The 25,330-nt window shown below is 41.5% G+C and overlaps 1 protein-coding gene across 2 annotated transcripts in view; it reads left to right on the top strand.

The window, feature by feature from the left end:
- Positions 1 to 25,330, top strand: part of LOC122792927 (spectrin beta chain, non-erythrocytic 1-like) — a 1,986,067-nt gene that overhangs the window by 1,614,633 nt on the left and 346,104 nt on the right. For both annotated transcript variants that reach the window (XM_044060498.1, XM_044060499.1), the window contains one exon: positions 1,318 to 1,464. In XM_044060498.1, the coding sequence (XP_043916433.1) occupies positions 1,318 to 1,464 (147 nt within the window). The remainder of the gene's footprint in view (positions 1 to 1,317; positions 1,465 to 25,330) is intronic.

Genomic DNA, 25,330 nt, shown 5'->3' with positions numbered 1-25,330 from the left:
TATACTGGTACATCTTATTTTCAAGTTCCCAAAACTGCTTTAAAAATTCTGGTGATTGATTATTGGAGGCTCCATCTAGCTCAATGTTATATATATTGTTCAAGTCCAGTAAGGAGTTTTCTTGCATATTGAGAATATGCAAAAGACGATCATTGCTACTTCGTGGCAAATCATTTTGAATAAATACATCCATTTAGGTGTCGTGAAGGTGCCCCTTGTGCCGAGTAAAAACAGAGTAAAAACAACAGCAAAAATGGCTCAGGGTACAGAGAGGTATGAAAAAATTGTAAAAAAATAAATAAATAAAAACTGCACCAAACTTACACCAACAGAATTTATTTACAAAAAGAACATTAGTGCTTTCACGATTATCACAATTGCTTCATCAGACAAATAAACTACATAAAGCTATAATTTAAATACCATAACAATCAATCAGCTGATGTGCTGAAATACAAAACCAATTACACATTTAAAGGTGAAAGGGAACATTAAACATGACTAAAAGCTAGCCTCAATCTAAAAAATCCACACATATAAATACATAAATAGATAAAAGGTAATAAAACAAATATAATTAAATTTAATACATAAAACTGACAGACTGACTATTCCTAACGTTTAAGGCAACATAATTTTAACAGTTGCAAGACTGTAAAGTTAGTGTTTTAAGTAAGTAGAGTTTTGTGTGTGTGTGTGTGTGTGTGTGTGTGTGTGTGTGTGTGTGTGTGTGTGTGTGTGTGTGTGTGTGTGTTTTGGATGGATTGCCCTCTCACAAAATACTGTTTTTCTTATTTGTTAGGTGTAGGGGCTGTTGTGCAGGTAGTGTCTACATGCAGGTAGGTAGTGTTTACCTGCAGGTAGTATTTACATGCAGGTAGGTAGTGTTTACCTGCAGGTAGTATTTACATGCAGGTAGGTAGTGTTTACCTGCAGGTAGTATTTACATGCAGGTAGGTAGTGTTTACCTGCAGGTAGTATTTACATGCAGGTAGGTAGTGTTTACCTGCAGGTGGTATTTACATGCAGGTAGGTAGTGTTTACATGCACGTAGGTAGTGTTTACATGCAGGTAGTATTTATATGCATACACAGATGTTGTAGTGTATGCTTCCACCAGTACCACAGACTTATTCCTCTTCTACCATCTACTTGTTTTCTCATTTTGAATAACCCCACTTGCTTTGTATGTAAAAATGGGAGCAGTACGGGAAATCCCAAGTTGTTCTAAGTATGGCTGATGCTTATGGGTACTTTAGGCCAGTTGTAATTTGTAAAGTTTGTTTAGATTAATTTGTTTGTGTTCTGTGCTTTTCAGTTGACCCTCTGGATTAATGAAAAAATGCTGACTGCTCAAGACATGTCCTATGATGAAGCTCGCAACCTACACAGCAAATGGCAGAAACACCAAGCCTTCACAGCAGAGCTTGCTTCCAACAAGGACTGGCTAGATAAAATCGATAAGGTGAGAAAAGAGTGTTTTTTTTAATCTGATTTATGATAGCTGTACAGGGGTTGCAACATTTGCACTTTTACGCATCCTGTGTAATCAAAGGCAGACAGAGAAAGCTCTGAAAAGAAGTTTTAGATTTTTGCAGGCATCTATTCATGCAGCCATAAGCAAAATGGGGGATGACTATTTTTAGGGTTCTGTTGGTTTAATCAACCTGCCAGCAACTTTCATTACCCCTCAACTCCACCTCGACACAGCACTCCCTAAAATAAACAATTTCAGTTCCAATACAAATAAATGAAGATTGTGATAAAGCCCATTTTCTACACCCCTGTGTAGTGAATTCAAGTCTTACAAACTCTTTCCCACCTGTGAACGCACCTTAATTGAAGATGTGCACCCGCCACTGTTCTTGTCTATCATGCAGCCTTTTTCAGACTAAGGCTTAAGGGCAGATGTCAGCAGCTTGCCTGCCTTTGTTACCTCTACAACCTGCAATCAGATGAGAACTGGAGAACTGGAAAGTGTTGAGCGCATACTCATGCTTTGTACTGCATGCATACTTGGTGATAACTTTTCATTTTGTTGCTAATTGTGATGGTGAAGCAAGGGCAGTTTAGATTCCTAGCTCACTTTTAGATACCTTCCTTGTTTTCCCTGCAGTCAGTACAGCTGTAGTGCAGAATCTGAAAAACATGTCCCCCTTCTTCCAGACATACAGACACGATTGCTTTACAGTCTGCCGATTTGCCTCTTTAACACCAGTCCAACATTTGGCCATTCCATATGCTGCTGAGTTTGGTGGTATTGTCAGGTGGTGTACAGTGTAAAAAATAGGTTCATAGCTCAATACTTAGCTAACTACCATTAAGGGCCATTTTAATCCTAACCAGCACTGTCTATGAGGTGAAGACCTTAATCATTATGCCAAAATATCACGCCGTGTTTCCTTTAGTTCTTATGTCAAGCAAGTTCACTATGTTTTTCAAACTGAAAGTGTGACATTTTATTAAGAAGCTTCATTGTTTTCAGACAGGTTACTTCTTTTTTTTAACTGGCAACATGACGAATTGTTTAAACAGTCTACATTTTTATGTAATTTCTGCTTAACATGCCTTTAGATAAGTCAGTCAAATATTTTAATTTTGCCTTTTAAACCTGTCAGGAAGTCAACCTGCTTGAAACCTACTTGATAATGGTATGGATGAATCAACCAAGATTTTACTAAACACAGAGAGCTTGTGTAAAAATGGTGCTTATGTTGCTTAGCTCTTCCTGTTTGTGCACACATTCATTGATTATTTGAATTTTGGTAAGCTGGATCAGATAAAATCTCCTTGTCTTTAAAAAAAATGTCATAATAATAATAATGTTCTTTGTTTTTGGATTTCTGGCTTAGCTGTCAGTATGTAGACTCATAGAACATTACAAGATCTATCAAGCAGTGCTCCCAGAAGAAGGTAGAGCTCCGGTCAGGGTAAATATCTTTGCCCAAAGACCAGTTTGGATTGGTCACAACATGAAAAGATTTCATAATTCTGTCAGATCAGAAAGATTCCTCATATAAGAGTACATTGACATTTTTCTCTTTGAAAACTCTGCTTGCAAAAATAAGTACTTTCTCCAAATAGGCCGTGAACCATCACCATGGATCGATCCTAGATTGTCAGGAGGAAGTACGGTGAAATAGTGGTCAATACTTTAAACATAGATCTCAGTACTGCAGGTACTGTTGACTTGTCCACTATGACTAAGACAGCAGTATCGTGGAGAATTCCCATTACTCTGAGCTGCAGTGATCTGTAAATTAGTATATGTAAGTAAAAGTGGTATGGCTGGGATACAGGGGTTAAAACACTTTTCAGTGTGAAAAAAGTTTAATTTGCAAAGTACCACTGTAACTTTACACTTTTCAATACTGATCACTAGTAAGTTGAATTTTTATCAGGCAGTCTTAGTTCCTGTAATAAATTTTCACCTGTTAAGTAATTTAGTAACAGTATTGAAGTTGGCTTTTGATTTCTGTCTGGCTTCTTATTGTAGTCTTGACCTAGGACCAGCACAACTGATTCTGTTGTGTTGAGACATGCTTGCTTCCAGGTTTTAATGAGCGTGATGTGCATAAGTGCGGAATTTTGTTTTTATACCTTCTAATACTTTTACTCTTTGCTTGAATGCTTCTTTAGACAGGTTTAACTTGTAAAATTACTGTCTAATGTCAAGCCTTCCCTTCTTAGGGACGTAAGTAACATGGTTGTGACTTTCATCCATTCTTTCTATTGTAAACACTTTTTTCCAGTTCTGGATCACTTCTAACCTGCAGTTTATATTTTTTACTTTCTCTGCCCTACACAGTGTGAGCCATTTTACTTGAAAAACGTTATGAGATGGTGCATTCATTAAGAATGTCCACTTGGCCAATAGGGAGCTGCTAGAGAGAGAATTCCATTGGTTCCGCTCACATCAGTGAAGTTCCTTCTGTAGCAGAGTGCCGACCTTGTGTAATCTGCTACTTTCCTGGTTAAAAGTAAGCCACACCTTTAGGCTGCCTTCATTATCCATATAAAACTCCTCCTTTATAAACAAGTATGCAAGTGGTCTCTAAAGACAACTATGTTCAGTTTATGTTTACATTTTTGTTATAGTTTGCATTTGTTTAGTAATGCTTTACATTTTGCAATTTGGTACTTTAAATTTAAATTTGTCTTGATTTGTGACTCTTTTATTGAAGTAGTTGTGTTGGTTAAATAACAGAAACACAATGGATTTTTCTTGCCTTGGTCTGATTTGTGTTGAGGAATGCACAATACATGTTACGCTGCTAAGTTAAATTATTGGTTTGTGATGTGAGAAATTTAATGCGCACAGCTTGTGTTGCATGGGAACACAAACATATGAAGCTGAGGATGGAAGGTGGTCTATTGTATTAATCTTATGTTCATAGTTTGTGTTTTTAATAATACTGTGAAATTTTAATATGTCAGTTGTACTAAATTATTTGTTTTTGCTATTTTATGTTCAGGTCTACTTTGTATCTTAGTGTTTTCTAAATAGGCTTGTTCGGAAACAAGTAAAGAAATGAACTGAATTTGTCACAGTGTTGCAGTTCATACATAATGCAGTTCTTCTTTCCCTACCACTGGCCAGTCCTTTCTTCTGTTTGCCCCAGGCATCCTTAAAAAATCCCGTTATCCTACATTGTACCGTGGCCTCTGGTAGTGTGGTGCAGTCTTATCCCTTCCCTCTGTGACAGTTTCTTTGAACATCTCTTAAATATTCCTCTTTCTGCCTTGCATGTAAGTTTCCTTCTCATTTTTGTTGTCTTCCTTTTCTTTAGGTATCCTTCTCACCTCTGCTGTCTTCCTTTTATTTAGTTATCCTTCTCATCTCTGTTGTCTTCATTTTCTGCTCCACACCTTCATTTTACCACATGAAAACACAGTGTGTCCCGATCGTATATCCCTTTTTTCTGTAGTCTGCTGTAGTGTGTCAGTGTTAGTCTGTTGTGGGTTTCTCTTTATACCCTCAGCCCTTCCTCCCCACCGTACTTTTTAGTAGCTATACATTTTGCACATTATGTTGGCTTATTCTCCATTTCTGTGTCTGGCTATCAGATGAGGACAGTTTTTCCCAGATGTTGCTGCCCTGCACAGGGGGAGCATGACTTCATCTTCTTGGAAGTTCACCTTGTTAACTTCAAATCCCAGTATCATGTTAGCATTTATCAGTGACGTGAATGGTTCTTCCTTGTGTCGATTAAGACTACTATATACTTTTTTGCTCTGTCCTTTTTATACTTTTGCCACTAAGCATGTCCATTTTTTTTCTTGGCTTCTGCCTTGGAAAGTCCATAATGTCCTTTTATTTTGCATTAAGGTCCCACTTTTCCTTATGCGTCTGTACTGCAGAAGACATCAGGCCTCAGCAGAGGTTGGCCTCTCCAGCCCTTATCATGGCAGTAGTCCTGTTGACATCGATAAGCAGATCAGTCTTGCTATCCAACCCCAGTCTAACACCTGACACAAATGTACTAAGCAGAGCTGGTCCCAACACTGGACCCTGCATGACTGCACAGATTAGTAGATTTTTAACACAGTTACTGCATTTCTGGAACTCACTCATATTGGCCTTTTCTTGAATTTCCTTTCCACCTACCTGTTTTAAGTCTCATCTCTTCTCTGAAGTCTGGCATCAAAGTTTTTGCTAATGTTCGGCTAGGTACACACCCACCCACTGAGTTTCATGTTTCACTTTCACTAGTGATTTGTTATAGGATTGTATCATGTTTGAGCAGCAGGACACCTGCTAAATGTATCCATTTTTGCTTACTATTGGAAAGGAGGAGAATTATACAGAAACTTAGCCAGTCTGTCACTCTGAATTGTTTTCCATAACCTGCCTTGGAATGGAATTGAAGGCAACAGGTCTATAATTACATGGCTCCTTCCCATTTATTTATTCATTTGCCAGTTTTGTGGGTTGGTTCAAATAAGAATCTTTTTCCAACCATATTTAATTCATGTACAATGAACTACAATATAAATGTAACACCTGCAAGTTTAATAAATTATGGAGTTACAGTACATTAATAAAATATTTTCTAAATACACAGTTTGACTTCCATGTTCTGTTAATGTAGAAGCATCCAATATACTTTTGTAATTTTCCTAGGCTCCAAAAGATACCAATTTTAGTTGTTTCATTAGTCCCAATGTCATTGCTATCCTTCAATGAGAGCAGGGTTAAGGAAATAGACTTGAAAATACAGAATTAATTACCTTTGCTGACATTGTGCTACCTTGGAGTTGGTTAAATTAAGTAAGGTGGTGCAGGTGTTAGCTAACTTAAGTAACGGGTGCAGTAGTTGAAGACCCCTTCATGGTAGGTGTGCCTATCCCCACGTAAAACATCTCTGTACATAGTAGAGTATGTTTAGTGAATAATGCTTCCATGATTAGATCTTGACAAACTGGGACTTGAGATGTGTCAGCATCATGCCATGTATCATATCCTCCTTGGTGGAGGGTAACATACATTGCCATTGCTGTATTACCTCAGGTGAGAAAAATTGGAATACTCTTGGAGGCTTCTCATACTGGTCTTTTTCCTGTTGTAACCAAAGTTCCCACTGCTTAGTTTATTTTCTCCATATTTCCTTTTTACGTCCCTGTGTGTCCATTTAGTTAACTGTTCTATTGTCTCATACTGCCTGCCTTTACTGTCATACCCTGACATCCATATAAGTAATCCAGTGAAGAAACCTATTTAGCATTTCTGCCACATATGGCTCATATGTAGCATTCTTTACCCTTCCTAGACTGGCAAGTGACTCCATGCCCTGCAGTTTTATCCTTCATTTCCCAGTGTATTTATAAAAATGCAGTTCTACCCCATATCTTGGCAGCTGCCTTACCTAGGGTAATTTGGGTAATCTCAAGCTGCCAGTTTGAGTTTACTGCTTCTTTTTCATTTTTCCCCATATTGTTAGTGTGGACTTTTTTTAGTCCAACTTTCCACTTTTCTTCCCTCTAGGTGCCTCAATGCTTTCCTTTTTGACTGAAGAGTAACTGTGCAAAAACATGGAATAATCTACCCTCTGATATCACTTCTTTAACCTCTTTCCAACTTTTTAAAAATAAACTAAAAATTCATCTCAATAAACACTGGCTTTGCTCCTGCACTAATCCAGACTAATGCTCACTCTGCTCCTGCACTAATCCAGACTAAAGCTCACTCAAAAAAAAAAAACAAAACAAAAAAAAAAAAACAAAAATTAAATTCTCGTATCTTATTTTATCTTTTTAAATCATCTGTTTAAATTGCTTTGTTTCTCATGTAATATTTTTATGCCTTTTGTGAACTTGTACAACTTATGGAGCTTTTCTCCCCGGGCCTCTACTGAAAATGGACATATATCCAGTTGGACTAGCCCGGTCAACAAATGTAAAATAAATAAATAAATAAAAATAAAATAAATTGTGCAAAACAAACTCATTCCCTCCAAATGTGAACCGACCTGCAATACTAAAGGGAGCGGTAATATGTGAGTTTTATTTCACAGTCTAATAGCTTGAGGTATAAAACTGTCTATCAACCTGGTTGTTCTGGCTGCCATGCTCTTATAACGTCTCCCTGACAGTAGTAGCATAAGCAGTTTTTGTTGTGGGTGGGTAGTGTCCATGATGATGTTTTGAGCCCTCCTAAAACTCTTTTGTTGTAGATGTCATCCAGTGCAGGAATTGTTATCCAGTGATGTTTTGCTCAGTTTTTATTACTCGCTGCAGAGTTTTGCAATCTTTATTATACTATTCCTGAACCATACTGTAATAAAGTGGGAGAGCTCAATTGCACATCTGTAGAAGTTGCTTACGATGGTATTGGGCATGCCAAACTTTTTCAGCCTTTTCAGAAAATACAGTCATTACTGGCTTTTCCCTACCAGGTCTGTGATGTTTTGAGTCAAGGAAGGGTCCTCAGAAATATTAATAGTAAGGAATTTGAATGTAGCCACTCTTCCTACCTCAGACTCACCAAGTGCTGCCCTGTAGTCCTTCGTCCATCAATGATCATCTCATTTGTTTTGCTGGTATTATGAGAGAGATTACTGTTCCAACACCGCTTCACAAGGTATACAGAAACTCGCGAACATGGAGCAGTTTGACTGACCACTAATGCTGCAGAAGTTAATGCATTATGCACAGAATACAGACGCAGGTCATAATTAACCTAATGATTATAATTCACCAGGAAATGTTAACCGTCAGAGACTTTTAAACAATGAATTTGCTTACTTTTGTTGACCAGGGTAGTCCCACGAGGTCTGTGGCCTGTTTCTGCACAACTATTGTGTGCCGTGAAGTATTGAGATGGAATTTAATACTTGAAACACATTTTACTTGTTTAAGTGTCTGTATGCTGGCATTGTGATACAAGATATTTCTTATTGTACAATATAATAAGCTCATTAATATTTAAAAAAAAAGTGCACCCTGATTGGACAAACCAATCAATGTGCCTGTTGTAAATCCAGCATTACTGTTTTTTCCATGTTACAAATTTGTCTGGTTAATTACTGTTGCTTTCCAAAAATAGTGCATACATTTCGATAGCAACATAATTTAAAATGATGAACCATACAGGAGGGGAAAAAAGGCGGCATATCCCACTATGTAGTGCACTAGTGTTAGCATGTACATGCAAAACAAGATGTCACTTTAACAGAGAAGTCACAGAATAAAACGTTAAAGTCCATTTATACATTGACATTATTTAGAAACGTAAGAGTTTTTTTTCCCCTCAAGTAGTATCATTATATAAGGATCATAGGATGTTATTAGGCTAATGGCCTTGGGGCCCTTACAGGCTTAGCCAAGAGTTTATCCCCAAAACAGAAACCTCAGTCAGCACCTGTCACCCCTGTCAATGAGGGACACAGGTGGAATACCTGGGACAAATTTGTGGTTTCCCATCCACTCATCAAGGTTGCGTTTGAAGAGGGTCTGCAAGGTACTCTGTTTGACATGTATGGGAAGTCTATTCCAGAGATGGGGCAGCATCTGGGAGACAAACCTGTATCTCTAGCAGGTTTTGTTGATGTCACATATTAGATTTAGACCTTTCCATTGGATAATGCGCGAGGAGTTAGACTTATGGATATGGAGCATCTCTAGTTAGAGCAGTGTCTGAGATTGTCTTGTAGGCGAGACACAGATCACCTCTGAGCAGTCCATATGGTACTGAGTAGACTGAAAAAGATTTGAGCCTGTCCACATAGGACAGGTGTTAGAAGCCATGGATTCTCTTTGTGAGGTATTTCTATGGCCTTTCCAGTTGGTGCAGGTGTTTGGAGAAGTACATACCAAACGAGGCGTTATACTCCATTGTTGGCCTAATGAAAGAGGAGTACAGAGAAGCAATAATCTCCTTTTTTCTGGATGCTATCCCTTTAATTATGAGATGAACTAAGTAAAAAGCTTTTCTGACCACTGCTACTACATGATGGTCGAATGTGAGATTGTTGTCAACCTGAGTACCCAGGTCCATCACCACAGGTTATGTGCTTAGGGGGTTGCCGTTGATGTGGTAATCAGTAGGGGCTGTGTTTTTGCTGAATGGTATGAAAATACATTTTTTTTGCATTTAAATTAAGACTATGAGTTTGGCAACAGTCCTTTGTTGCTGTGAGACCCTCTTGCAGTATGTTAACATAATTTGAGGAGTCAGTGACAGCACCCAACTTACAGTCATCTGCAAACTTGGTCAACCACAGACCTTTTGTCTTTGTCTGGACCTCTGAGAAGAAGATGCCAAACATTAGGGGTCCCAGGAGAGATTCCTGGGGAACAGCACTAGTTACAGGTCTGCTGTCATAGATGGAGGCACCTATTTTGACCTTATGGGTACTATCGTTGAGCCAGTTGGCCACCCACCTGATGAGATAGGGATTTATGCCAAGTTGTGTTAGCTTTTTGATGATGCCTGAGTGTGGATTGTGTCAAAGGTCTTGTTTAAGTCAAGGTAAGCTGTATTTACTGACTTTCCCTCATCCAGGGCCATGGTGACAGTCTCAATGAAGTCAACCAGGTTCAACAGGCAAGATCTGTCCTTGACGAATCCAAACTGGATGGTTTCAAGTGCTTGGAGATTGCATATATCCTGGTTTATAAGATCAAAAATAATACACTTTATGGCTTTACAAGTCAGACTTATCAAGCTAATGGGGCAGTAGTTTCCAGGGTCAGTAGTGGCACCACCTTTGTGCAAGGGGATGACAATGCCAGTTCTCCACTCTGCTGGAATGAAGCTTGTACGTAGGCTGTGGTTGAATAGGGTGCTCAATGGCGAAGCTAGTTCTTGCTGGAGATGGTGCAGAATACAGCCTGGGATACTATCAGGTCCCATGGAAGCTGTGTTCTTTGCCTTGGATAGGACCTTTAACACTTGATGTACGGAGATGTGAGGTGAGCTGCACTCCATTCCTGTGGTTAAATGATGCTGGATTTATGTATGGCTGGGTTTCCTTGATCAATCAGGCTTACCCTCTTGATCAGACTATGACAACTGTAGGTAAATGCAGCATTACTCATACCAGATTGTGGATCATTGCCAGTTTGAGTTGTTGTGTAAAATTTGCAATGCAAATGACTTGATATGTCATCAAATTGTAGCTTGCTACAGATCCCCCACTATGCCCCAAGATTCTCACTATACCTTTTTAAACATACTGGAAAATATTAAGATACAACCAAATACCCTAATACTGGGTGATTTCAACTACCCTGCCATTAACTGGGAAAACTACTAGGGTACCAACACCTTTTCCCAGCGGTTCTTGGAATTCATAAATTCCAACGCCCTGGATCAACTAATCCATTTTCCCACCAGGGGCTCCAATGTCCTAGACCTGGTCATTACCAACATGGGAGATATATGCTCCACACCAGTGGTCACCCCCCTCATTAGTCAGGTCTGACCATAAGCAAATCACCCTTGACATCCACATCCCACCCCCCAGTAAGGAAACCTCCGTAAAAAACTTCTCCAAAGCCAACTTCATGCTACTCAAGTCAGAAGTGACAAACTTCATGACACCCATGCAGATGAGATCTGAAAGTTTGACTGCTGAATCCTACACTAAGGCACTGTACAAGCACATCCTCTCGTGCATGAATCATGCCATCCCAAATAGAACCAAGATGCTCTCCTCCAAAAAAAAAAGAAGCCAATCTGGTGGTCCCCTGCTATAAACAAACTATACAACAGAAGGAAGAAACCCTCGCAGAAAAGAGGAAAATCCCAGGATGGGATGCAGAAAACTCCCTTCCCAGCCTCAGTAAGAAGCTGAGATCCCTCATAAAATCCTCAATAGCTAGTTACGAAAAAAAATTGCCAAAGATTCCAAAGACAACCACAAGGCATTCTATAGTTATGTCAAGAATCTAAATGACAATGCTCAGATCTGCTCTGAGCTACAACAGAATGGCATTAAATATACTGATCTCAAGGATATTGTCAATATCCTGGCAGATCGATTTAGTGCCAACTTCACTCCCTCTCACCCCATAAAGGGCCCATCTCAATACCAAAAGATTGCCAAATTCCGGTAATCACGGCCACACAGGTAGAAACTGCACTTTCCAAAGCTAAAAATACAACATCAATGGGACCAGATGACATCCTGGGCTGTGTACTACATGAACTACAAAATGAACTGGCACCTCACCTAAGTGTCATGTTTAATCATAGCCTCACCTCAGGCTTCATGCCCACTGAGTGGCACATAGCTACAGTTATCCCGCTCCACAAGGGGGAATCCACCTTGGATCCTGGGAACTACCATCTCATCAATCTGACAAGCCTGATCTGCCAGGGAATGGAACGCATTATCATGGAACTTATAAACAAAGACATTGGCAACCTTCAAACACTGGACCCCATCCAGTTTGGGTTCGTGACGGGCCTGTCTTGTCTCCTGAACGTGATTGACTTCTTTGAATCAGTCTCCAGAGCTGTGGATGAGGGTAAGGCAGTCCACACAGCCTATCTGGACCTTGCCAAGCCCTTCAACACAATCCCCCACTCTGAAATCATGGATAAACTTACTAAGCTGGGCATAAATTCCTACGTCACTCGATGGGTTGCCAACTGGCTTACTGACTGAACCCAGACTGTAAAAGTATCCATCTCCAAATCCATCTCCAGACAAGTGACAAGTGGAGTACCTCAGGGTGCAGTCCTGGGACCACTCTTGTTTGGCATCTACTTCTCTGAAGTACAGGCCAACAGTAAGGACTCTGGCTAAAAAAGTTTGCAGATGACTGCAAACTGGGAGCCATTACTGAATCCCCAAATGATGTGGATATTCTGCAAAAGGGCCTTACAGAAACAGATGCTTGGTGCCAGAGCCATGGGCTCAAGCTTAATGCCAATAAATGTATAGTTATCCCCTATGGAAAAAAACATGTACCCATGAATTACCACCTAGGTGGCGGTACACTAAACATCGAAAGTGTGATGAGGGACTTAGTGACACAGGTGGACAGTGGTCTCACCTTCGATAACCACATCACCACAACAGTTCGGAAATCCTTCTGTGTGGCACACCTCATCACTAAGGGCTTTTCATCCAGAAAAAAGGAGGTCATTGTCCCACTGTACTCATCCCTTATTAGACCCATTATAGAGTATAACTCCCCATTTGGTATGTACCTCACAAGACATCTGCAGCAGCTGGAAAATCCGCAGAAATACCTCACTAAAAGAATCACAGGCCTAAAGCAGATGCCATATGCTGACCATCTAAAAAAACTCAAGCTATACTCTGTGGCATATTGTCTACTCAGAGGCCATCTCTGCTTAACATACAAGGCCATGTCAATCCCTAAGCTGTTGGACATGCTCCACTTAAAGAAATCCCAATCCCTCAGAGCCACATGCTCCGGGGATCTAAATCTTGTCATCACAATGAACAAAACATGCTGGAGAGGGATAGGTTCCTGACCCAGAGACTCCCCATACTCTGGAGTAGACTGCCCATACATGTCAAGCACAGCACCTCCTTGGCCCTCTTCAAAAGGAACCTTGACGATTGGATGGGAGATAGGAAATTCACCCTGGGGATCATGTCAGTCACCCTGCTAAACAGGGGTCCAGGGAAATAAATATTGTGGGAAGAAATATCCAGGGAATTGTTATGGCTAGGCTTGTATAGGCCCAAGGGCCAATAGCCTAGTACCAACGTATGAACCTAATCAGTAAATTATTTTGGCAGTATAAGCCTCTTAATTTGGCCTGTGTAATTTTTGGTGATACTAGAAAATCTCAATTTAGTTGTGTCCTTTCTAAACTAATAGGGAAGTCTGATTTACCCTGCTTGGCTAGCTTCTACCATGACTTTCACCAAGATAAATAGCTTAAATTTCATCCACATCTGTATAAACCCCCTTCCTCCAAGGAAAGTGGTCTCCACCGGCACAAGTATATTTCCTTCAAAAGATAAATAGTTGGTCCATTGTCTAAGTTTCATACTTGGTTTAAGGCTGCAGCAGCATTTTAGCCCTACTGACATCAGTGATAACTTGAAACATTGCAGGAGTATAGGAAACCTTCAGGTGTACTAATACTAACAAGCTTCAAGTATTTTTGCCCTGCCATGTTTATCTGTAACTAAATCTTACTATTTTACTGAGTATCAGACATGCTGATTTTTAAGTATAATTTTGCTGCTTAATTTAAATTAAAAAAAAGGTTTTGCATTTTGGCTGTTGGTACTTGCATTTATTATATAGCTAAAAATGTGAGCTTGGAAGCAGATATTTAGCAACTTGTGCATGCCTTGATTCTGTGCCAGGGCTTCATCCCAGTGGACCATGAGTGATGCAGCATCTGTGGGAGTTCCCCAAAGATGTCCTAGCTAAGCTTCTCAGTCTCATCATGGACATTAAACCTAGCTGTCCTGCAAAGGAAACTCATTTATGTTTCTTTTGATTACTCCCTAAAGTTCATGACTGTAGGTGAATGTGACAGTACAGGGCCAGCAGTAGTGGTGTTTGCACCTGTTCAGTGGTTTGTCCCCTCAACTCCTGCATCTTCACTCATGAAAAAAAAAACAAGATGATTAAATTTTGTCTGAGGATACAGAGAGAGGTCTACTTTTTTTTCATGGTCAGAACCATAACCTGTGATTCAGCGGGGCTGATTTTCATCCCAGCAACTGCTGAAGAGCAAACTCACTTGATGCTAAGTGTATGATGTTCTTCATGTTTCACTGTCGCAGTCATCACATTTGGGTTATCTGCCTGCAGGTAGCCCTCAGCCGGCCTGAGTACCAGAGTCTTCAGATTTCTGTGTCAGATGCTGTCACTTCTTCCCTGACGGCAGGTCGTCAGGAGTATGAAACATGCAGCCGATGCCATTGCATCAGTCTTTCTTGCCGTGCGGTGCCCAAAGCAGAAGCAGTTCACAAGTGCTGGTCGGCCGTCTCCTGAAATTTTCATTTTCAAGCTTCAGACCCGAAGTCTTCAAAAAAGATAAGTACCCCATTGGGGATCCTTTTTCTTGCTCCAACCGATGTCAGTAAAAGTTAACAATTGTCTTACCTGTAGAAAGCAAATACCTCATAGAGATTTTCATTCTTACTGCATCCCCTGTTTAGGCCCAGACCACGTCATCCCTCACTGTCGGCTTTGTGCCTTGTTCAACACCTGAACTATTCATCGTCGGGTCATTTTTGCAGCCACTTACTTTCGTACTTGATCTACGTACTCCAAAATGGCTTTGTTAAGCCATCTGACTACCGATCTTCCAAAAAAAACATAAAGATAAAGACAGAGACAGACCGCATAGGTCCAAAACTGCTGACGATGCTTCTGTTAAGCTAGTCACCAGTCCACAGGTACTCAGTGAGGCACACTTTCGCAGCCCCTGATACCCGCTACTTCAGATTCGCAGGCCTCTACTGAGACCCATTTAGAGTCTGGTATGCCACGAGATGCTTCTTCAACTATGGAACCTGTGGATGTCTCTACCTTGGATGGGTCTGGAGCCACTGTGCAAGCACCGGCTTCTGAGGGTATCTTCAGGCCTACAGACATTCATATTAAACTGATGCCATTATTTCCATCCAGAAGTACCGAATTCCTCAGGCCAAATACTCAGACTACGCCTAGAAAACCGATGACCAAACTGCAGGCTCAGGCCCATATGCCTCAAAAACATATGCTTAGAATGGCTGAAGTCCTTATTACCTTAATTAGGGGAAGCCAGCCTTCCCCCTCCAAGAGACCAAAAACTGATTTTCTTTCTGATTCTTTTGATCAGAAATCTGATATTTCTGCTCCTTCTGATTACCAGGATTTGCCCTTATCTACTTATGAGGATTCTGATGCAGAGGATTCCATTCCCTCTGCTTCCCCTCCAGAAGATTTTTCTTTCGGTGAAACCTTGTATACTCTTAGGGAGCATTTCCTTTGAGAAAGCCAGGATTACTCTGAGTCCAAAAAGAGACTTAAGGAATTCTTACTCCTGCCTCAACACAGGCCTTTAGCTATCCCTCCTGTTTTGGACGTTGTAGATGATGCTTTCTTGGAATCTAGCCTTACCCCAGACACTTTACCTCCAGCTCCCAGAAAACCTGACAGGTACTACAGAGTACCTGACTCTCACAAGTTCCTCTTCAAGAATCCTTCTGCGGATCCAGAGACCATTTTCTAAGGACCAAAAGGCATTAAGGCTACTGCTGCCAAAAATCCTACCTCTTCTGATTCTATAGTCTTAGACAGATGGGGTAAGAAGGTATACACTTCTGCTACTTTGGCCATTAGGGCTTTAAATTGCCAGTTTCATATGTTAAAATATCAACAGCATATTATGGGACCACTTAAACAGAAAATGATGTTGATTCCCGACTGTGTTGAACACAAAGAATTGCAAGATTTAATGCATTCTGCAGAACAAGTTGGTAAACATACTTTGCAATGTGGTTTTGACACTTTAGAAGCATCTTGCAGGGCTGCTGTCACTGGGTCTGTACTTAGAAGGCATGCTTGGCTTAAGGAACAAAACTTGCCAGATCATGTTAAAGCTGAATTACTGGATGCTTCCTTAAACCAAGACTGCCTTTTTGGCAACAAAGCAGAGGAAGTCCTCAAAAGGATGGAGGAAAAAGCTAAATCTATGCAAACTGTTAAGGATTTCCTACAAGTACAGTCTCCCAGATTCAGTAGACATTGGCCTTCAAAGAACTGGTCCTTTCCAGTCCCTTCCAGGCCTTCTCAGTCCAAACCCAGGAACAGCAGGCCCACCTAGGCTACAGTCTCAGGCTATGCACAAATCTAAGCAGTGGGGGGCTCCCACTTCCAAAGCAGGGAGTAGAAAGCCACCCCCTACAGAAGAATGACACAATGCCTTAGACGTAACCCTTCCAAGCCCTGCTGAACTACCTGCTCCCTTAGGAGGAAAGCTCGCCCTGCATGCAAAAAAACTGGGAACTCATTACCCAGGACAAATGGGTTTTGAACATAGCTTCCTAAGGATACAGATTCCACTTCCACACACTACCAACTCCAAATGGTTGGCCAGACCTACCCCCAAATCAATGGGCGGAGGCCCAACAGCAGGTTCCTCTCTCTTCTCAGTATCAGGGCTATTCAACCTGTCCCAGCAGAACAAAGGGGACAAGGTTTTTATCAAGACTTTTTCTGGTACCCAGTAAAGACAACTCCTGGCATCCTATCCTGGACCTCTCTATTCTCAACACCTTTTTGGTGGCTCCAAAATTCAAAATGCTAACTCTTCAACAGCTATTCCAGTGCTAGCCAAGGATGCCTGGCTGGCAACCCTAGGCTTAAAGGAAGCTTACCTGCACATCCCACTAAGAGGATCCTGCAGACAATACCTACTTTCAGGGCGGGCTGCATGCACTTTCAGTTCTCTGCACCTCCCTTTGGCTTATCTACTGCACCCATGGTGTTCACAAAGTGTCTAGCTCCAGCCATTGCATTTTGCAGGCAGAGAAATATTCAAATTTACCCATACTTGGATGATTGTTTGATTCAGGCAGAAAGCCACAACTTGCTATTACAACACCTGGCATTCGTAAAGAAACTTCTAACCTCACTGGGGTACACCATCAACAAAAAGAAATCTCACCTAGTACCCTGCCAACAGATTGTATTCCTGGGAGCAAGCTTGAACACAACTTCCCAGATGGCATTCCCCACTCTGGAGAAACAAGTTTATTTGACAACCTACTTCAAACTATTAACCCCAGCTATCTGCAGGGAAAATACTGCAAGCTATGGGGTTCATGGCCTCTTGCATTCTACTAATTCCATATGCAAGACTGCATATGAGGAAACTCCAATGGTATCTAAAAAGCCTATGGTGTCAACATTTTCAGGACCTGGAAACAATGATTTCCTATAATTCCTTGTATGAAGACAGAGTTCCTTTGGTGGGCAGAGGCCTGCTACCACAACAAGGGACTCCCTTTCACTCTACCCCCTGCCGCCCCAAACCCTAACAACAGACGCATCAGACTATGCATGGGGGGCTCACCTGACAGGGCAGTGCATTCAGGGCAAATGGAACCCGCGACAGATGCACCTGCATATCAATGAAAAAGAAATGTTAGCTGTACAGAATGCTCTGACAGCCTTCAAAGACCGTATTCTTCTAGGACAACTATTGATAAAGACAGACAACACCACAGTTATGTTGTACATAAACAAGCAGGGGTGAACCCACTCGTACCCTCTCTGCAGACTAGCCATGGCTCTGTGGAACACAGCCTTGAGCTACCAAGTACAGCTACAAGCACAATTCCTACTAGGCAAACTAAATTCACTGGCAGACGACTTAAGCAGAAATCTCATGGACCCACACGAATGGAAACTAAAACCCAAAATATTCCACCTCTTGAGGAACAAATGGGGGACTCCAGAGGTAGACCTGTTTGCCTCCCCTCAGAACTACCGATTGAACAAATTCTGCACAAGAACTCCCCACAGTCAAGCTTGGAAAGTGGATGCCCTGTCCTTTACCTGGGAAAGCCTCTTAGTTTATGCCTTTCCTCCTCTGCCTCTCCTCTAAGGTTCTACTAAAGATCAAACAGGACAAGCCAAGGACAATAATGATTGCACCAGACTGGCCACGCCAGCACTGGTACTCCCTCTGCACAGTATGACACTGCTACAACCATGGCACCTACCTCAGACCCCTTCCCTGCTGTCCCAGCAGGTGGGCCAGATTCTGCACCCTCAGCTTCAAACCCTGAACCTTGCAGCCTGGCTAATTCCTTGAGATCTCCTCTAGCATCCCTCAATAAGCAGGTACCGGATGTCATTCTGGAGGCAAGGAGGCCTAGTACTAGAAAATCCTATGCTGAAAAGTGGAGAAGATCCTGTTCCTGGAGCCAGGCTTAGGAGATGGGCACAAGGGTGCCCTGCTTACCTCATATTCTAGAGTACTTAACAGAAATGCTCCACAAGGGCCTATCCTTCTCATCAATTAAAATCCATGCCTCTGCCATTTCAGCACATTATAATACTGAGCCACCCCTCTTCTCTCACCCTTTGCTAAAACAGTTCCTTAGAGGAGCCTAAAATTTAAGACCCCCCAGGAGAGCTCCCACTCCAGCCTGGGACCTTAACTTTGTATTGGAAAAGCTCACTCTCCCTCCCTTTGAGCCAGCTGCAACAGCAGAGTTGAAATTCCTTTCTTGGAAAACAGCCTTCCTTCTAGCCATCACTTCAACAAGAAGAGAGTCTGAATTACAGGCCATCATGGCAGTGGAACCCTTCATTATCTTCCATGCGGAAAGGGTTTCCCTCAGGACTAATCCTTCCTTTATGCCCAATATGGTGTCTAGTGTGACCCTAAATCAGTCCATTCATTTGCTTACTTTTTTCCCTAATCCACAAAACAAAGGGGAACGAATACTGCAATCTCTGGACGTGCACAGACAACTTAGATTCTGTTTGGACAGGACTAAGCCTCTCAGAAAATCTGAACAGCTGCTAGTTGGCTTTGCTGCAGGGGCAGCGGGGAAGGCCATTTCAAAGCAAACCTTTTCCAAATGGATAGCCCATTGCATTAATTTCTGCTACAAGCACCATGGAAAACCTACCCCACAGGGGATAAGATCACATTCCACCAGGGCTGCATCTTCCTCTGCAGCATTTCTCTGAGGAGTCCCTACCAGGGACATCCGAGAAACTGCTACCTGGAGCTCTGTACATACCTTCACCAAGCATTGCCACATGCCTATCTTTTCCAAATCTAGAGCTGTATTTTCCACTGCAGTCTTGCAGGGATTAATAACTGGCCCAAATGCTCTTTAACTTTCTCCCCCCTTCCTTAGTTTTGGGAATCAACCCAAATGTGATGACCACAACAGTGAAACACAAAGCACATAGTACAGTTGTGTACACTTACTATAAATGTAGATGTTCGAATGTATTCACTATTGCAGTCCTGGTTACCCTCCCTCCAGCCCCCTGACGTCTCTTGGCTCTACCTTTCCTTCTTGTTGGTATATTTATTTTTTCTTGTGTATTTGCTTTTTGATGGGGTTGTACCATACCATATAATTGCTTCCTATTGTAGGGGCACCTGACATCTGGGGCAAGAAAAACTGATGTAATGGTGTCGGCTGCATGTTTTATACCCCTGATGACCTGACAGCAGGGAAAAAACGACAGCATCTGACGCAGAAATCCGAAGACTTTGGCATTCAGGCTGGCTGAGGGCTACCTGCAGGCAGATAACCCAAATGTGATGACTGCAACAGTGAATACACTTGAACATTTACATTTATGGTAAGTGTACACAACTGTACTTTCTCTAACACCCTGACTCAGTCTATAGAATGGCAGTGCCCAAAGGGTAGTAACAGCATATTCTCCAAGTGGCTAGGTTCTCTGTGGACAGGTTGGTGTGTATGAGGGTCCCATTGCACTGCATGTAGAGATCTACATACTGAGGAAATGGGAACAGTTTCTCCCTTGCCAGTTATATCACTTGGGAGAAACATTGCTATATATAGGCAGCACCCCACTCCAGACTGATGATGTCGTCAGAGATCTTGGCACCTTCGCGGACAACTTCCAATTCTTTGACCAGTATGTAATAGTAGTTGTCAGGAAATATTTTTCTATAACCCAATTAATAAGTAAAGATGTCTTATCCGGGTCATAAGAAGTTATGATTCCTCTGAACTCTGCCCTGATTATTATGTATCAGTCCAAACACATCATGCAACTGTAAAGAACCCAGAGGTTCCTAACTGAAAAGATCTCCAGACTAAGACTTTCAGCTACCAATACAAGCTTGAAGCTCTGTCCCTGTATTTTATCTCTTATAAATTCCCACACAATGATTTGTCTGTCATTCAGTGATGTTAAGGACCCAGTCATCCTTGATATTCTTTACTTCCACAAAGTAAATGATTCCACAGACACTTGAACTAAAGACTTGAATCTAAACAAGTAAGTAAATATTGTTAAATGGACAGACTTATTGCTCAGCACTTCCCCTCTTCTGAAGTAATCTTCCATTGCACACAAATCAGAATGATGACTACACTTCCTTTAAAGTAACCCACTGTGATTGGGTAGGCATATGTGCATTCATCTTGGGCCTGACTTGTTTTATCTTCCAAGGAGAAGGACATTGCCTTGTGAGTTATGGTATCAGTGAAGAGAATGTGGTCTATGGATTGATTCTGCCTCATAAACTCTACAAATATAATCATCATGACACAGAATGTGATCGCCTATAACTGAAATGCACCTTTCTAGCCCCCTTTTTGAAAATTGGTGTCACTACCACAATTTGTTGGTCTCGATGTGCCATCTCAGTCTTCTAAACTTCATTGAAAAGGCTCGTTATGCAAGACATCCATCACAGTTCATTGCCTTCAGCATTTCAGCCACAGTCGCATCCACTTCTGTAGCAGAATTTTGTAATTAATCCAGTGATTTCATCTACAAAAATGGTTCAGGCTCCAACCATTTGCTTCTTGCATCTCCTCTCAGCGAGGGGCAAGCCCACTAGATTCAGAAGATATTCATCATAGTATTCTCTGTTGGAATCCTCTTATTTGGGATTCCCACCTGCAGATAGTCTTACAGACAAGCTTGACTTCCAGAACTTTACTTTTGCTTGTTCTGCCCCAAGCCAGAGCAAGTCATGAACTCCTGTCTGCATTGTGCCAGTTTTAGTTTGAGGACAGTCTGACAAAAAACAGTCTTTCCAGGAGTTTGCAGCCAAAAGCTGTGATATGCTTGGTTACATAGCCCCATGGCTTTGGTCAAGCCCTCTGGGAACCTCCTATTGAAGAAGAAGCACCCAAATAACAAACACAGGGAGAAGTATCAGGAGTATAAGGACATCCTGATTGGTATCTTGGATCTCCCTGGATCTAGTGACATCAGGGTGTGGACAGGGGCATTTGTAGCTTTTGCCCTCAGAGTAAGATTCTGTCAAGCCTGTGGCATGAATGCTTTGCAGGCTGATATCCTACATGATTGTCACTGTTGAAGTGACACCCCAACCCTACGTGCAAAAATGGGGAAGGTGTTTTGGATGGATGGATGCCTTCTGCATCTTATTGTACTGCTGGATCGATGTCTCTGCCACAGCTCCCAAGACTAAAGACCTTTTCGTTTTGGAGGCTTAAATTCTAGTCACAGAAGATGATGGCAGGATCCCAATAATTTTGATTAGTAAGGAGGTTCATGGAGACTGGATTGAGGTCTTGTCTAACTGCCAATGACTCAAAGCCTTTAAGGTAGTTGTACTTGAAGCCATAAGGCACACATTACTCAAAATCAAACTGGTGCTAGCCAGCTTGCCTCAGCCTATGTCAGGCAGTGCCTCAGCCCACTTCTCTTACCAGTTTATCCCTTCTGCTGAGGCATATGAGTCTGACAATGAGGATGACTTATCCTCTGCTTGTCCACCAGAGGATTTCTCTTTTGACAACACACTTAATAGAATGAAAGAGTTACTTCAGTGGGAGATTATAGGTCCATCTCAAATACAGAGCTTTCATGGGCCTGCCTGAACCAAGAGCATTATGTTTCTCCAGTGGAGGATGTCCTGGAGGATGCATTTCCAAATGAATCTCTAGAGCCAGACTCCATCCCCATGCTCCAAGGAAACCTGATCACTTCTGTAAGTTCAGGGATTCACATAAGTTCTTTTGTAGCTATCTTTTGGGTAATCCAGCTGTGGTGTCCCTGGATTTCAGCAAGGCAGCAACTTCAGTTCCCAAAGCTCCTACACTTAAAGAAATCCCAATCCCTCAGAGCTACACGCTCCAGGGATCTAAACCTTGTCATCACAATAAACAAAACATGCTGGAGGGATAGGTTCCTGACCCAGAGACTCCCCAGACTCTGGAATAGATTGCCCATACATGTAAAGCAGAGTGCCTCTTTTGACCTCTTCAAGAGGAACCTTGACGATTGGATGGGAGAAAGGAAATTCACCCCAGGGAAAGGAAATTCACCCCAGGGATCACGTCAGTCCGCCCTGCTAGACAGGAGTCCAGGAAAGTAAATAATGTGGGAAGAAATAGCCAGGGAATTGTTATGACTAGGCTTGTATAGGCCCTAGGGCTGATAGCCTAGTACCAACCTATGAACCTATGAACAAAGGAGCCCTATTTTCAATGACAGGGAGTAGTAGAATACTTGACAGATTTGGAAAAAGATTTACACATCTACTACCTTTGCTGTCTGATACTGGAACTGCTGTCCTACATGCTTTCCTATCAGCAGCCGATGCAGAAGATGTGGGCTAAGGTAGGGAGGCTACAGGAGAAGGATCTGAAGCCAGAAATGGTTGAGTTGTGTGACCTTTCAGCTCAGGTTCTGCATTCCAGTAAATGTGGTAATGATACAGTAGTTGTATCCTGTAGGATAGCAGCTGCTGGATTTATTAGTCAGTAACATGCTTGGCTGTAGACTCTGCACCTTCCAGACCATGTAAAGATGAAGTTCCAAATTGTATCTCTTGACAAGGATCTCCTCACTGAATCCCCTGCTTAAGGAATTTTTAAAAGACAGGAGAAAAAAGGCATTGTCGTTCAGTCTGTAAAGAAACATTTTTCATACCGAGGCTCCTAAATTCAGCAGGAACTACCAGGCTAAATTGTGGTCTTTTATACCCTAAGGAATCCAGAAAAAAAATTGGCAAAGGGGAAAGAGGGCACATTTGAAGAAGACTGGAAAGCAGAGCCCAAAGAGAAGCCTGGGGGCCTTCAGGCCCAAGACACCCAGTGGGGTGATCTGTGACTCAGCCAGGCTGCCACCTCCCTTTCCTACCCATGTTCACCCAAACCCACTGTCTCTACTCCCAAATGTTCTGCTTCCTTCAGAGTGAGTGTTGGGGTGTGTGTATCCTTTTTTTGCAAAATATTAGGAAAGCATAACCTGAGATCATTGGGTACTAAATGATTTTCAAAAGGACTACAGATTAATGTTCCCAGAAAATCCCAAATGCAGAGGCATCCCATCAGTCCTCAAGATCATTTAGACCTCATCCTTGCAGTTCTGAAAGAAATGTTGCAATCTGGGGTCATAGAGAAGATCTCAAGTGGAGGGGAAGGAGAGTAGCTTTATTCAAGACTGTTTTTATAGTCCAGAAAACAAGGCACATGGAGACCCATTGTAGACCTATCCTAACTAAACAAGCTTCTCATAATGTCAGAATTCGGAATGTTAGCTCTCCAAAGCTCATCACTGCTCCTTTGCCTTCAGGCTGTTATGGTCACTCTGAACCTAAGGGATTCCAATCTTCATATTCCCGTTGACAGAGGTCACAGGAAATGACTTGGATTCAGAAAGAGGGAGGAAATATTTCCAGTTCTTACCCTTGCCCTTTGTCTGCTGCACCCAGAGCCTTTACAGAATGCCTTCTCCAGTAATTGCTTATTGCAGGACAAAGGGTGTCCAACTTTACCCCCTGCCTAGGTGATTGCCTCATTCTAGTGGAGTCACAACATCGGATTCTCATGACTTTGGAGTTCATGCTGAATTGATTTAGAGATCCGAGTCTCATTATCAACAAAAAACAAATCAAATGAAATGCTGTCAACAAACTTGTTTTGTTTGGGGCTTGTCTGAACAAAATTATTCACAGAGTCTTCCTCCCAGAGGACAAATTGGCCTATTTGATCCTATATTTCTAAAACATTTTGCAGCAAGATGCAGTTTCAGCAAAAGATTTCCTCATACTGTTGATTTTCATGGCATTTTAATGGTGTCCTTTGCCCACGTGACACTTCAGTGGTACTTGAAAAACAGATGGTGTCACTATGCATATTAATTAAAGACCACCATTCCACTTCTCCTTATCTCAGAAAAGAGATGGTGAATAGTACAATGCAAGCTCAACCAGGGGATGCCATTTAAAGCACTCTTTTTCACAATGACTCTCACCAAATATTCCCAGGGCTTAGCTCAAGAGGCACATGTGAGAACTCTCTGAATTTGAGGAATGTTGGCTGTCAAGATGTGGAAAACAATTAAACATAAAAGAGATGATTGTAGCCATTCTAGCTCTGAAGGCATCATCCTTTCCTTAAAGAATGAGGTTCTCAAGATAATGACAGATAATACCCCAATCTTATGGTACATAAACAACCGAGAAATAGCTTATTCCTACCTTTCATGTAGGCTGGCTGTGTGGGCACGGGATGTTTTGACCCCAGACCGTTCGACCCTGGGCAGTTTGACCCCACTGAAATGGCAAAGCAAGAAAAAAATAAGCCACAGATATTTTGACATAAAGAAGAAAAAAAGTTATATACTGCTCATACATCCACATAGTTACTGAAGAGAAAATGTCAAAGATTGCCTCAAAAAAAAAAAAGAAAAAAAAAGAAACCATGAGGATATATAACTGTTTAAAACATTTGCATTTGAAATACATGTAATAATAATATTAATGTTAATTTAAAATAATATTAATGTTTACAGCGTTAAATAATATTGATTTTAAAATTAAGTTAAAAAACTGTTATTAATTAAATTAATTATATTTGCAAATTAAATAAAATGTTAAATAAATTAACATTTACATATAAAAAAGTTAAATAATATATTAAATTCCAGTGGAAAAAAATCATGATTGATATGTTAAGCAATTAAATGCATTTCTTCTTCTTCTTTTGGCTGCTCCTGTTAGGGGTCGCTACAGCGGATCAACTGTTTCCATTTCTTCCTGCCTCTGCATCTTGCACTGTCACACCAACCACCTGCATGTCCTCCCTCACCACATCCATAAACCTTATCTTAGGCCTTCCTGTTTTCCTGTTACCTAGCAGCTTCATCCTTAGCATCTTTTTCCCAATATACTCTGCATCCCTCCT

Source organism: Protopterus annectens, chromosome 2.part0, assembly GCF_019279795.1.
Source record: "Protopterus annectens isolate FY-2018-M chromosome 2.part0, PAN1.0, whole genome shotgun sequence".
Classification (NCBI taxonomy): domain Eukaryota; kingdom Metazoa; phylum Chordata; order Ceratodontiformes; family Protopteridae; genus Protopterus; species Protopterus annectens.
The sequence above is the reverse complement of the archived record's forward strand: the minus strand, read 5'-3'. Positions and strand labels throughout refer to the sequence as shown.